The sequence below is a fragment of the Vidua chalybeata genome, chromosome 2 (genome assembly GCF_026979565.1).
Source record: "Vidua chalybeata isolate OUT-0048 chromosome 2, bVidCha1 merged haplotype, whole genome shotgun sequence".
NCBI lineage: Eukaryota > Metazoa > Chordata > Aves > Passeriformes > Viduidae > Vidua > Vidua chalybeata.
In genome coordinates, this window is record NC_071531.1 from 34,245,716 (window position 1) to 34,260,358 (window position 14,643).

Genomic DNA, 14,643 nt, shown 5'->3' on the forward strand with positions numbered 1-14,643 from the left:
GACACCTGTCTTATGGACCATGTGTCTCATTGGTGGTGCCAAGCAATAGACAAGAGGCAATAGTCAGAAATTGATGCTCAGGAATTTTCACCCAAGTATGAGGAGGAAGTTTTATGTGTGGTTGACCATGCACTGGGACAGGCTGCCCAGAGAGATTGTGGTGTCTCCCACGTTGGAGATATTTAAGAACCATATGGACACAACCCAGTGCAATGTGCTCTAGGATGGCCCTGCTTGAGCAAGGAAGTTGGACTAGATGATCTCTTCCAACCTTTCCCATTCTGTGATTCTGTGGTTTGTGTCAAATTTGCCAAATCTGACAGCCCAGTGGAGGTGAGACTGCCACAGCCCCATGCCCCAGGTGCCCCCAGCAGCAGGGCTGCCAGCAGGCAGACATGCACACACAGTATGGCACGTGTACTTGGAGACATGGAAAACCACACGGAGCAACAAGGACAGGGACACTAAGAGCTCACACAGGCACAAACACTACCAGGAGTCTCTTTGTTCCCCTCTGGCTGATCAGGATGAAAAACTTTTTTGTATGCACACACATTCACCTACCTACATATTGTATATGTGGACCCCCCAGTAGCACAACTTGGACAGGGCTCCTGTGGCACCTGGAAGGGCTGGGACAGGGGACTCTGTTGGCCTCGTGGGGCTGCTGGGGGCTCCCCTCAGGCATGGGCCTCCTGCTCCTGTCATGGTGCATGGGGATCAGCCATTTGTCACCATAACCTGACAGGCTGTACATTATCCTAGGTGCCAGGATTTAAGGTTTGAACTTCGATTCTTTTTTAAGGTTTTTTTTTTTAGTCATGATGGTGACTTGAGAGCAGAATTGAAAACTTAAAAACATTTTTTCTCAAGTAATTACAAAATACAAAGAACCTAGGGAGGGAAATTATGCTGAATTGAACACAGAAATAAAAACCTTAGATTAGATACAACTGTGAATGTAGACAGCTGTGCTCTGCATATCCATAATACTGAATATAGTTCTGGGATATCTGGAGAGTCAGCAAGGAAAACAGTGCCTGTGTGAAAAAGGAATAGTCTAAACTTCTCCTAGAACTTGTCAGAACAAATTCACTGTTCCTTTTTCTTGGCTGTGAAGTGTGACACTGCTTCTTGCAAATGACAGGTTTGAAAGATACTGCAGAAATGAAAGCCATAGTATCTTTCTTACAATACCAATATAATTTTTGATAGAATAAAAGGACAAGGATCTCATGAAGTAACAGAAACTTTTGTTTCCTGGCACATACCAGAAGAGATGTGGAGTTCTTCCTCTGGGAAAAAATATTACAACCCTGCAAGTTTAATGTAAATGTAAATCCTAATATATGTACATCTTCAATGTGCCTGCATTACTAACCAAAGAAAGGGAAATTGCAATTGTATGGGTGTTCCTAGAATCGGGGACATATTTCTTATCCAGAGTAATCTTTTTATACTATGCCTTGCTTTGTGATGAATATAAGCAAGCATAATAAACTAAAATCAGACACTCCAGAGGACTAAGATGATAATGCAAAGGTTTACATATCAAACCAACAGGCCAAATTTTCATCTTTCCCTCATTTTATTCAGTCTTCCAATAAGTGTGGTTATCACAGCAACACAGCAATGAAGCTGTGACTCCATCCAATCTGTGTGTATGAATAAAGGAAGGACTTGAGATGAAAGAACACCTGTTCCTGACAGCTTCTTTTGAGATAGAGGAACAAAGACTGTCTCTAGATATCCGTAGAGCCTTTAGAGATGCTCCCAACATAAATCCTCTTTCTTAGGTGTGGCTTCCCATTAACTGAAGAGTTAAATAAGCCTTGATTTGTTTCCCTTAACTGAATTCTGCTTTGTGCAACAGACTTTTTGAAACTTAAACAAATAAATTTGAAATATGTGGAATTTCTATATATTTTCCATTAAAGTTAAGACAATGCCCAAAACCAGAGACTACCAAAAGAGTTTTTTACTTGAAGAAAATGAGATGTGGCTCTTGCATTATTATTTTTAAGGAGCGGTATTTACTAAATTTGTTATTCTATTAAACTTACATGGCAAATGGTGATTTTGTCTATTTAAAAGAAAAACCACAAACCTGTTGAAATACATATTTTCATTTACTAACTTTATATGTTATTTCTGCTGGTCCAAATGTCAAGCTAAAGAACCCTGTGAGAAAAGCTAAACCCCATCACATAAGCTGCCATGGCTGGGAGAAGTTTGGTGGAGAGCTGTTAATTGCTCCACGGCGGCCTCGCAAGCCAGGTACAGCAAGTGTGAGGCTGCAGCGAGCTGACCGAGGGGAAGATCAATGACACCTGCAGTTATCAGAAAAGTTTGTGTCATGGCTGACTGTGCTAGTCAAAGATTAGCTTGTCCAAGGTTGGTTATGAAACTATTGACTTTTTCAAATATCCAAGGTATTTTGAGCAGAAGCAAAACAGCAGTTAAAGCTGTGAACTGCAGAGACCTCAATACTTTTGTTCTAGACTTCTCTGCTTTTCTGTCTACACATTTACTGGGTGGCCATGACACCTTAAAGCATATCAAGAATACTGTGATCATTAGAGTTCTTGTGCCTACTTTTGTGTGTATTGTGATGAGTGTATATATTTCAATGGAGATGTGTTATTTGCCTGAGCCACCTGTGCAAGCACAGGATCATCTTTTTTGGGAAACCAATGCACTTCCATTGTGAGGAAATCAGTGAACCCTAGGGGCTTATCTATAAAGTTGCTATGAAGGGAATGCTATTCACCTTGCTATTTCACCTTTCACAGGGTAGCTTGACTTTTCTAGGATAACCTCATCAATTCAAAGAGCTCACACTTAACGTTTTTCAAGGAACCATTTTCTGCCACCAAAATCCTTGCCATTGTCTGTTTAACTTGTAAAGTAATTAATACATCTTGTTTCTGTTACTGTAGGGGAAAAGATCTTTAGTTGTTTGCAGATGGATTATATTTCATCAGCTAATCATCAGTAACTCTGTTTAAAATCATGGTGTCATTTAACATTCCCTGTCCTATGTTTTATTTTTCTCTTTTTATATACAGCTTGTATTTAGCTAGCAGACTTCTGAGCAGAGTCACCTGCTTCTTATAGCACTCCATATCCTTGATTTTTTAAGATTGCTTTACATGTTAAACTAGATATTTGGTTTATGAAGGGGTATTCTAGATTTTTCCAGATTCAGGGAGTGCTTTCAGAGCAGATTCCCTAGATTTCTTCCACAGTCTTATTGCTTAGCTCTGTGTTCTCATAGGCCATTTTTAAGAATCCCTATCAATTTGTCAGCTCAGGTACAATTGCTCCTTCCTCCTCTTCTGTCCAGCTTGGAAGGCCTGTAATATCTCAATGTCCCTAGGTGACCATTTCCCAGAATTTCCTTTCTATTTGAAGAGTAGTATTACAGTCGTATGGAGACATTTTGTGGAGACCACAGGAAGTCAAATGAAATGAGATTTAAATACTGTAGGATAAAGGCTGTAGGATACACAAGGTCCCTGTTTTTACACGTACTTAATTTGAAGATCTTTGTCTTCACAGCATAGTTATCAAAATACATCATACCTTGAGAAGAAGCTTCACAACTGCTGAGGGAGGGCAGTATAAATAGTACCAGAAGAATACCAACCCATTTGTCAGGCAGCTCCATGCCCATCTCCTGGGACAAGGAAAGCAGCTACATCAAACATGGATGTAGCAATGCTCAGGAGGAGCATGGCCATTCACAAAGCAACTTTTAACAGTACAGAAATCATTATCCAAGCCCCAAAGAGTCATCCTTGGCCAGCACATTTAAATAGTGTAAAAAGTGTCTTTCCAAGAATAATTGAAGAAAGGATGTTAGGAATTCAAACTAGCTACTTTGCTTTTAGCCTCTGCCACAGAAAAGGTATTGCAAATTGGAGAAGCCTAGAGCCTGGAAAAAAAATTCAGTGTGAAGACAGCTAAGTCCTAGTAAGAGGAGCACAGAATGACAGATTTCGTGCCTGTGCTGGCCAAGAGGATCAGCTGCCAGGTTCACAGCAGCAACACAAGATAGAAGAAAGAAAAGAATGCTTTCTTCCTGCTAGTTTCTACCTGATATCAAATATGTGCTATATCCTCCTCCAGTATAAAGTGGAGTGCTGCAAGCACATCCTGATTTACACGACATAGAAACAGCATTACAGTTACACACAGTGCCAATGCTGACTTTCCCAGCTGTTGCCACAGCCAGTGTCTACTGCTGAGAGCAACTTCTGGTCTGCAGCTTTCTTTCTCCATGCTGTAAGCTTGAGGCCAACAAGCAGCTTCAGAAGAGAAAACTGGGTAGAGTCTAATAACCCTGTAGTCTCTGGGACAGGAGGATAAGTGTTTGCTGACAGCATCCCTAGATATCTATGTGTTTGTGTGTTTGACAGCCAGTGGATTATATTGAATCCATGAGCCTCTCCTGAAGTCATATGTCTGGTGTTTGCTGCACGAGCAGGTTCCACCTCTAATTTCAGCATCACCCCAGTCTCACTTCAATTAACATTTGCATTGTCTCTAGACAAAAAGAAGCTGTGTATCAGACTATAAAAAACATTGGTTCTGTGTTATTTAAATTTGAAAAATGCATAAACAAGTACATAAAATATTTGGGGAAAATGTGCATATACATAATATATATTACATATGCAGCATGCACGTTATCTATGTGTGTGTATGCTTATAAAAAAATATGTACACATATATGATATAAGATACAAATATATAGTTGCCTAAGACTAGAAAATAAGTCTTCCTTCTTTTTGTACAGTATAATGATAGCTGCAAAGACAATGGCATGAAATTAGGGAAACTTAAAATAAGGTGCAGAGAAGAGAATATTAATTGGCTCAACTGTAATCCCAGCTTTTCCAGAAAATAACTTCCGAGGCTTCAAGGTCAAGAGCATCTTGGAGCTCTTATATTTATTATCTGAATCTCCACCGGAGGGCAGTGCGTCCCGTCTTTTTCCTACGTATTTGATCATGAACCTTAAAGTACCTCTAAAATGCTATAACTTCTAAGAACTAAAGGCCACACAACCCAAACGTTCACATTCCTGGTTTTAATTTTAAGGATTACATAACAGAACAGCTTCAGGACATTCCCTCGGGTCCTGTCACTGGTGACCACAGAGAAGAGGTCAGTGCCTGCCCCTCTTGCCCTCGAGAGGAAGCTCTGAACTGCCAGGAGGTCTCCCCTCAGCGTCCTCTTCTCCAGGCTGAGCAATGGATGCACATGTGTGTGTGAAGATGTGTACTTTTAGGGACAGTCAGAACTGATGTGAATGGCAATATGTCTAGCAATATCTTGAAAGAGATGCATTGAGATTGGAGTAATAAAGAGACATAAGCACATTAAGAAGTGCTAAGATATGACTGCCACAGATCTTAAGGCTCCTTCAGCAAATTTTCATGGTTATAAGAACATGAATAATTCTACCTTTATTGAATATGGAAATAAACACTGTCAGATTTCTATCTCCTATCATCTCAATTTTATCAGATGTATCAAGTGAAGAAAAATTAAATGTTGTATTTTAGCTTATTTTTGTACTCATTTAGAAATTTAAAAAAGCTCAAATGTATGGACACTTTATGTGAAAGTGTACAGAGAAATTTGCATTACTCATCAAAATGGGGTGGGATCACCCCATAGATATGCATTCTGCATATACTATGGAATGCAGGATGAAATAGGAAAAGGAAAAAATATCAGCATGTTGACAATAATAAGGAACTGGGGAAACCAAGACAGAGGTGTTGTGGTGCTGAAACTTTTTGAGGGAGAAAAAGCCATTGCACTCCATAGAGAGTTTCTAATTGAGAAGGTGGACTGGCTCTTTTTAGAGGTAAATGATGGGAAGAGATTTAGCTTACACATTAACTTATACATTTTCCTTTATTTTCTGAAGCCGTGTGAGTTTGAGGATGTATGAAAAACCCACACCCTATTTAAGTGCTTGCTGGGATCCCCAGGAATATTATTGTAACCTGCTGTTATAAGCATGAAGATGGCAAAATTCAAAAACAGCTGTCAAGAGGAAGATGGTGATACCAACATTTCTTTTGTAGTATATGTCTACACAGAGATCTGCTGTCATCTGGATGTCTGAATGCAATCAAAAACCAAAGCAGATATTGTTAAGGAAATGAAGGAGTCAGTCATCAGTCATCATGATGCTGCCAAGCAATAAGATGCTTAGGGCAACACTTGATGAGGTTAGTTAAACCTTTTGTGCATGGCAAGCTCACATTTCCAGGGGTTTGAGTCACTCTGTGAGATGTTTGTTCTGTATCTCAATAGTGTTTATTTGTCTGTGAATCACATTCCTTTCCTTACAGCAGAGATCTGGAGATTTACTGCTGCTCCCAGCTTTTCTGCTGAAAAGGCGCCATGTTTCTAAAATGAAAGTGTCTGTTTATGAAAAAAACAATTTACAGACATACAGACATTCTCTAACTGCAGATAGCCTATTGCAGAAAATAACTTCCTGTGCCTCTCTGCACTCATTTAAAGTATTTCTCTGCCCAGCTGCCACAGAAGTTACTTCTTTAACCCTTCTTCCATCTCTAGCTTGAATCTGTTTATACTTCATATAAGTCTGTTGTCCTTTCTCCTTTGATAAAGCTGCCCAGGTACACAGCAGAGGAGAAAAACCTTTAAATTTCCTGAGATTTAAGGCACTCAACAAAACACTTCTCCATTTTCCTGGTACTTCACCATACCCAACAACAGCAGTTAAGATTGTGGAACATACTAGGAAAAGCTCAAAGGACAATTAGCCTGGGAAGCTCTCAGTAGGACAATGGGCACTTTTCTTTCTGCAAGCTGGGACATGCCAGAGCCAGGTCATGTAGGCAGTGGTGCAGAAACTGGGGAAACAGAGCCGTCAGTGTCCATGTGCTGAAAATTTCTGCAGAAGTCTGACTGCAAGACATCATCCTGAGCTAAGACAGTCAAGAATGGAGTTGAGGTATTTATTTATGCTAAAAGCTAGAAAGGTAATCTGTCTGGCAGCTCTGAACTTCATGTTTTATAATTAAAGATGCTTGAGAGTCTCCTCATTTGATAATCTATTCCAGCTGTTTAGACTTTAAGGAAAAATACTAGAAGACTTGCAACTAAGTCATGAAAGACCAGGAGTTCTGTGGCAGTCCAGACTTTAGTAATGCAGAGATGGGGTTTTTTTTGTCAAATAAAAAAGAAAGCTTTTAAAAAGATATTTCAACTAAGCATTATGCTGTACTTTGTTATGCAGTCCATAATAACACTTTATATGTTCAAGAAGAAAACATTTACTTGCAAAAACTTAATCCAGAATGAAAGTAATCCAAATATATAAAAATTAATAGTATGACTGAAATTTTGCTCTCAGTAACTTCTTTTGAGACTATGAACTGTGACATAAATGAAGAAAGTACAGTTATTCCTATAAAAGATTCCTGGTTGGTTTTTTTTTTGTTTTTTTTTTTTTGGTTTTTTTTTTTTTTTTTTTTTTTTCCCATGATGGATTTAATTACTAAGGACAATAACCAAGGCTTATATCCTAATCATGCTTGTAAGAGTTATTTTATATTAGAATTTTCATTTGGGGCACTTAAAGGAACTGTGACTTTAGATACATCTAAAATTTTTACCAATAAAACTGATTATTTTAATGGACTTCACCAGGTCATAGCATTGTAAATTAACTTTTTTAGAGGAACTTGTCAGGTCACTGAATTTTTTTTTTTTTAACAGAAAAGGTACAGTAGAGTGTATTTGCCAATATATTTGTGACAATTCATGCCAGAGAATTGTACTCTTCCCTAATGCAGCTGTGAGCTTTAAAGAGTAGACTAGGTTGCTGCTTGAGAAGTTAAAAAAAAAAAAGCAACAGTGAATTGCCATGCCTCAAATGCACAAGCAGGTCTACTGCTAGTCAGCTCAAACAGCAGAGAGATAGGTGATGGAAAAAATGAGACCAGAGGTGAGAAAATATGTCAGAAATTGAATTAATAATTATGTGTTTTGAAGCAAAATGGATGAACTGTTACAAGCACCTGGAGAGATTTGTTGAAGGGCAAGACACAAGTTCATCTTTACCTGATTGTGAGAGATCGCTTGGTTAGGGGGACTGGACATGGTGACCTCCAGAGGTGTCTTCCAGCCTCAGCCATCCTGTGATTCTGTGACCTGTCAAAAGGGGCTAAATGACAGATGATCAAGCTTGTGCCCCAGGCCCCCCTGATTATGGAATAGCCTCTTCCAAGATGGTAGCAGGCTGAATTTCCTGCTGAATCCCTTCTTGGCAGCACCCCAGCAAGCAGGGTGGAAGAGGCCAGGCACCAAGGTGGTTCTGGCAGGGCTTAACTGGGAGTGTGAGATGGACCAGAGTGGAGACAAGGGGCTGTCTTGCTTATGGTGTCCTGCCTCAAACACTGGCATTTCAAGAGAAGGGAGAACAGGGCAATTGCATCCTATTACTTCCTCTTAGTACTCCTCCAGCCTGTGACAATTTTAATCCTTGAGGCCTTCCTGGGCCTGTGGGGGTTTGCCTGTTTAATAACCTACAATGGATTTATTTTCCATGTTCTTTTCCAGTTTCTCTGGACCAGTGTACTATGTGCATCCACAACATTCTTGGCAAAGTGTTTTCTAATTATACTATGAGTTGTAAGAAGAGATGAGGAACTTGATCTGGTTTTAAGCCTAGATCTCATTAGCTTAATGTGTTGTTCACCAATTATTGGTCAAAGGCAGCGTAAGTAATCCAAATCAGCTTTTGCACTTCATTGAGGATTTTGGAGGCCTTTTTCCTATCTACATTATATTGTCTATTTTCTGAGATTAGCAGTCCTAAACTATTTAACTTCTAAGATTTTAAATTCATTTCTCAGAGCATACCATATGCTCTTTCCTTGGTCTTTTCTAGTCCTTGTTGATCCTATCTATGACAGAGGCCAAAAGTGCAGAGAGTAAACTAGGAATGGGTGAACAATGGATTTCTATGATGCTGAGCTGATGAATGGAATTATGGATTATGATTAACTTCGTCACTGACAAGGAACATCATTTTATACAAAAAGCTGTTACTGGGTTTCCCTGTGTGCATTACTTCACACTTACCAACACTGAATTTCACACACATTTGTGCTATCCCTCCCATCTTGGGTAAGCACATACCCTAACTATCACCTTAGAGAAATAACACCCCAGTGGGTATCAATGTAGACCTCATATTATTTTAAACAATTTAAACTAGAAAAAATGACAAAAAGTGATGAATTCACTTCAGGATAGTCTCTGGCCCTCTCATATATTAGCCTATATGTAGCCAAACAGAAAATGAACCCAAAATGCAACATAATCTAGGGAACATTTATGAAACACAGCATCATGAGCTGGTTGAGCAAGGTGATTGTCCTGCTTTTCTCTGTGCTGGTGTGGCCTTATCTTGCATCCTGGGTGCCACAATATAAGAAAGACATGAAGTTCTTAGAGAACATCCAAAGAAGTGATACAAAGATAGTGAAGTGTGTAGAGGGGAAGCTTTATGAGGAGCAGCTGAGGGCACTTGGTCTGTTTAGCCTGGAAAGAGGAGACTGAGGGGGGACCTAATTGAAATTACAACTTCCTTGTGAGGGGAAGCAAAGGGGCAGACACTGACCTTCTCTCTCTGATGACCAGGAATAGGACCCAAGGGATTGGCCTGAAGTTGTGTCAGGTGAGTTTTAGGTTGGATATCAGAAAAATATTCTTTACCCTGAGGGTGTTTGGACACTGGAACTGGCTCCCCAGGGATATGGTCACAGCACCAGCCTGACAGAGTTCAAGAAGTGTTTGGACAATACTCCTGGGCACATGGCACACTCTTGGGGATGGTCCTGTGCAGGGCCAGGAGCTTGACTTGATGATCCTTGGAGGTCCTTTCCAAGTTGATATGTTCTATGATTCTATGATTCCATGACACTGACTGTCTGTTCCCAGTTTCCTCCAATGCCCTGCTCCAGGATGGGGGTGGGACAGGCTCTGACTGCTAGGCTCCTTCAGAAATGCATAGAAATTTAAAAAAATATATGTATCGGTGCACTTATTGGGCAAGGAGAAGGATTCAAGTTAGACAAAATCTCATTAAACTACTTTTAAATACTTCTAAAATTTGTGTGAAGGGTCTATGACAATGCCAACTTCTAATATATATGTATCTATCCTGTAAGGAAATATGAAAAAAACTGAAAAAAATCCACAATAACAATGAGAAACAGATTAATTTTATTTCATAACTTGGTTTCTCTGCCCTCTTCTATACTTTTAAGTTTTTCATGCATGGCACATAAAAACATGGGAATGAATCTTAAATCATGTACTTTTTATTTTTTTTTAGATTTTTAGCATTATATGTACAAAAAAGTTTGAGCACATTCATAGGTTAAATTCTATACAGTAATTAAAAAAAAAAAACATGAAACACAAACTCCCCTCCCAACCCTGAAAACAAACAGAAGCCTTTACATTCTTGTCTTTGCAGTAATATTACAGTAACTATATAGTAATGCTTACAAGTAAGCAAGTTGCCCAGGGCCCGTATTCCCCAAATTGAACATAATATGGACATGAACTTCTCAATAACTTCACAAATTGCAATGTATATTTATTTATATGTCTTTGTTTATATGTATATATGTATATGGATGTCAAATTACACTCATTGATCAAGGAGGGTAGAAGCCATTATTGTTATTATGCTCCAGAAGGTTATATTTCCAGGATCAAAGAACAGTATGATGGGCCTCTTTTAATAATAATTTATTCTCTTCCTCTCTAATAATGACTCTCCAAGACTTCACAGTATATGCCATCAGACTCTAAGGATTGCTGTTAATGAGTGCATTTTTATATTCCTTTCTCAAGGAAAAATCCCACTGACCCAAACAGGAATCTGAGCTAACTAGAGGCTAGTTAGTGAAATGGCATACTCAAATGAGGCATCCTTCCTGTTCCTTTTTAAACATTTCGAGAAGAGACATGAAGGGTTATGAAGAGCTGCATGAGTTTGGAGAGAACATTTTCAGTTGTTGTGAGCATCTTTTCTCACTTGAAAAAGGAGCAATTCACTATTTTTCAATATATAGCAGTTGATGTCCAAAGTGCAATGTTTCTGCCCTTTTGGCTCTATTTTGTGTCAGTTATAGTTCAGGCACTTTGCAGCATATTTTAGGAGGAACGATGCACTTGAGGACGATGTTCAAGATAAAACAGTGTCAAAGTCTGCATTAGCTGTAGGAGAAGTAAAGGCTTTCAATGTAGAAATATTTCCATGTTAAAAAAAAAAGGAAAAGAAGAGAGATTTCAGTATAAACTTCAAAAAGTGTTATGCCACAACAAAATGCAGAAAACAATTAAACAATTGTGATAATGAGATAGCTGGAATCATGTGAAAGTGAATAGTGAAGCGTAGGTTCCAGGCAAATTGATGGGAGGGTTTAGGCGAGTTACGTATCACAAAGATTGGCCTTGTACACAGAAAATGTGCAGATCAATTAAAACTAACACTGTGAAATGCCACAAAGCACTGAATGTTCAGACTGGTTTGTAAATGGTAGTGCTAAGTCCACTCACATTTATTCTGCTCCAAAAACTGGCAATACTTTAGCAGAAGATAAGACATTGAAATATCTTACTTTTGGTTTTGGTTTTCTACCCTCTACTGTGAAGAAATTGATGGTAGTTAGTGGTGGAAAATTGGTTTCTAATCATGAGATACCCAGAGAAAAATGGCAAATTTTAAGGGCCTTGAGTGTCGCCTATTACTTAGGCACAGGAGCTCAGGAATCAGTGCAGCATGAGATGTCTCAACCAACTATCTACAGCGCTGCGGACAGCTTCCTCCTCAGTGCTGGATGCAGTTGAAGCGCAGCAAAAGGATATGGTATATTTTTGTCTTGCTTGTGAGGGGGTCTTGTCTGGTCTTCTCAGGTAGTTTGTGTCTCTTCTCTGTCAGTGTGAGTCAAATGTAGGTAAAAAGCTGTAAATACTACAGGAAAAATTTATCTTTTGTCTGTCCCCAGTGCCTGTTCTGTAGCAGTTGTCTTTCCAGGCACACAGACAGTTGTTGAGATGTGAAAGGGATTAAACATGGCACGGAATATGCAAACAAGCTGTAGAAAGACATTTCAGAGGAGGGTTTCAAACACTGGACTGCTCAATCCACTGCCATAACTTATTTTCAGGATGTTTGGCACAGCTCCCATTCTCAAGCCTTATTTTCCTCTTTCTTTTCTTCTTTCTTCTTGCCTGCCTCAAAGAAGTCTGTTTCTGACATCTGGCCATCAGGAAAAGTTTTTATCTAGTTTCTGCTGGCACAGAGTGACTCTCCAGTCTGTGGCTGAATTTTCATTTATCTAGCTGAAAATCTGGTTTATAATCTACACCATCTCTGTAAGGAAGAAAAAATCACTCCCCAGGCACTACGTAACGCTAAATTCTGTTGAGGGGGATGGTTCTTCTATGTGTAGCCTACAGTGAATTGGTGAAAATGACCAGTTGATACTAACCACATACAAGCAGCATTCGTACTGTAATAGATTAATGTGGGAAAGTCTGTTTTCTTAAATAAACTGCTCCCCACAGTCCTAAAAAATTAATAACTTCAAGAAATGCAGCAGTATTTGCAAACGTTGTTAGCTTTCCTTTCATTGTATGAGATGTTTTGCTGTATAAGATTGAAATAAATAATATGAGTCAACCTAACCTTTTTAAGTGTCAGTGTGGTTTGACTCTGAAATGCATTTGGGTGAGTGTTGTGATTTCAAGGTGGCTGTGCATTATGCCTTAATGGTAAAATACCATGCTACTTTTATTCTTTCTTTTATAAAAATACAAGAGAGAAAGAAATATAATCAAAAAACAAAAAGAAAAACCAAGCTTAGCACATTGCTTAGAAAAACAACTCCCTTACTCCCAAACCAGCTTTGGTGTATGCTCTAATTCAGGTACAGTAATATTTCACATTCACTGAGAATCACAAGTCTTTGGTTAACTATCATAAAACCTGAGATTAACTGTTCTAAACCTATCCCTTGGTCTTATGCAGCAATGTTATTTCCAGGCTAACCTTGTTTGATTTGCTTCAGTGCCTTCTTGAATAAATTCAGTTCCTTTAGCACTTCCATGACCAAATAATGCTGAAATGCAATTTAAGTTCAGCTTGAATTCTGTCACTGGAGCAAGGTATTTTGAGTGTGGCCTTTGAAAAGGAAACGTTTTCTGTTTTTACTCATGAGTTTCACAGGTATCTTTCTTCTGGGAATATCTAAAGCTAAAAAACACTTTCCTGCCTTTGCAAATTGACCTTTACTCCCTCTAACCCATCCATAGGTCCACTTGACATCGATCTGGCTGACATGGTCCTGCCAGAGAATAAACTTTCTCTCCTGTTTTCCAAGCTGTCACTGAGCAGTACCTTAGGGCGAAACAATTGCATGAATTTCTGGTAAAATTCCTTCGATGCAAAATAATAAATGAAGGGATCTATGCAGTTGTTGAAGCAACTGAGGCACAAGGTGAGCTTGTAGGCAGGGTACAAACTGCTGCTGTAAAATAGGCGGCTGATCATATGTGCAAATAGGATAAAGTTATTGGGGGCGAAGCAAGTGATGAAGGACAGAAGGACAATTGTCGCCAGGTATATGGATCTAGTCTTTTGCTTATTACCATATCTGCTTGATGTCTGAATTAGCTTCCTAATGATACCAATGTAGCATCCAACTGTTACAACAAAAGGGATAAGGAACAGCACAACAAATAAAGTGAGGAGAAAGGCTACCCAAGCTCCAAAGGTGGGCAGCATATCCCATTTCAGGACATCAAAACAGGTTATAATCCCTAATTCTTTCACTTCATAGGTCAGGTCTGTAGTTTCTAGTGGGTAGAAAGCTAGTAGCAAGGAAAACCACATAGCTAGGCAAGCAGCCAAGGCATATCTTTTTCTTCTCCACTTGCTCAACTTCAAGGGGTGTACCACACCCATGTACCGCTCCATGCTGATAAAAGTCATGGTCAGTATGGAAGAATACATGTTGGAATAGAACATCACTGTCACAAGGCTGCAAAGAGTCTTGCCAAATCTCCAGTGATTGCTTTGGAGGTGATAAGAAATCTGGAAGGGGAAACAGCTGGCCAGCATAAGGTCTGTGATGCTTAAGTTGATCATGAAGATAACAGAAGGTGTTTTGGGTTTGATGTGCCAACAGAGCACCCAAAGGGAGAACAAGTTTCCAGGGATGCTGACCAGAGCCACCACTGTATACACAATTGGGAGGGTGATGGAGACTGTTTTATTCTGGAGCATTGACAGTGTCAAAGCGTCCAGGTGGGATTCGTTTTTAACCATTATTCACAAGTAGGTTGTTGATCCCTGTAAGCCAGCTGGATCATATCATGAACACTTGCTTGAAAACCTAGAGGAGAAATGTCAAGTGAAAAAAACAATATGTCAAAACAGAAATTAGGGACATAAATCACAGATCACAGATCACAAATCATGTATTAATCAACTAAAAATATCCTTTAGTTTGACAGATTTTCCTTGAGTGCACTGAATCCATTAAAATTACTTTCTGAAAAGTC

At 39.2% G+C, this 14,643-nt stretch overlaps 1 protein-coding gene across 1 annotated transcript; it reads right to left on the reverse strand.

Annotated features, from left to right (window-relative positions):
• Positions 1–13,333: 13,333 nt before the first annotated feature.
• P2RY8 (P2Y receptor family member 8) lies at positions 13,334–14,407 on the reverse strand. Its single transcript, XM_053935907.1, has one exon. The coding sequence runs from the start codon at positions 14,405–14,407 to the stop codon at positions 13,334–13,336; it is 1,074 nt and encodes a 357-aa protein (XP_053791882.1).
• Between the last annotated feature and the right edge of the window lie 236 nt (positions 14,408–14,643).

Bases quoted from the DNA above. Each gene is read 5' to 3' on its own strand.
- P2RY8 (XM_053935907.1), bottom strand. From the start codon at position 14,407: ATGGTTAAAAACGAATCCCACCTGGACGCTTTGACACTGTCAATGCTC.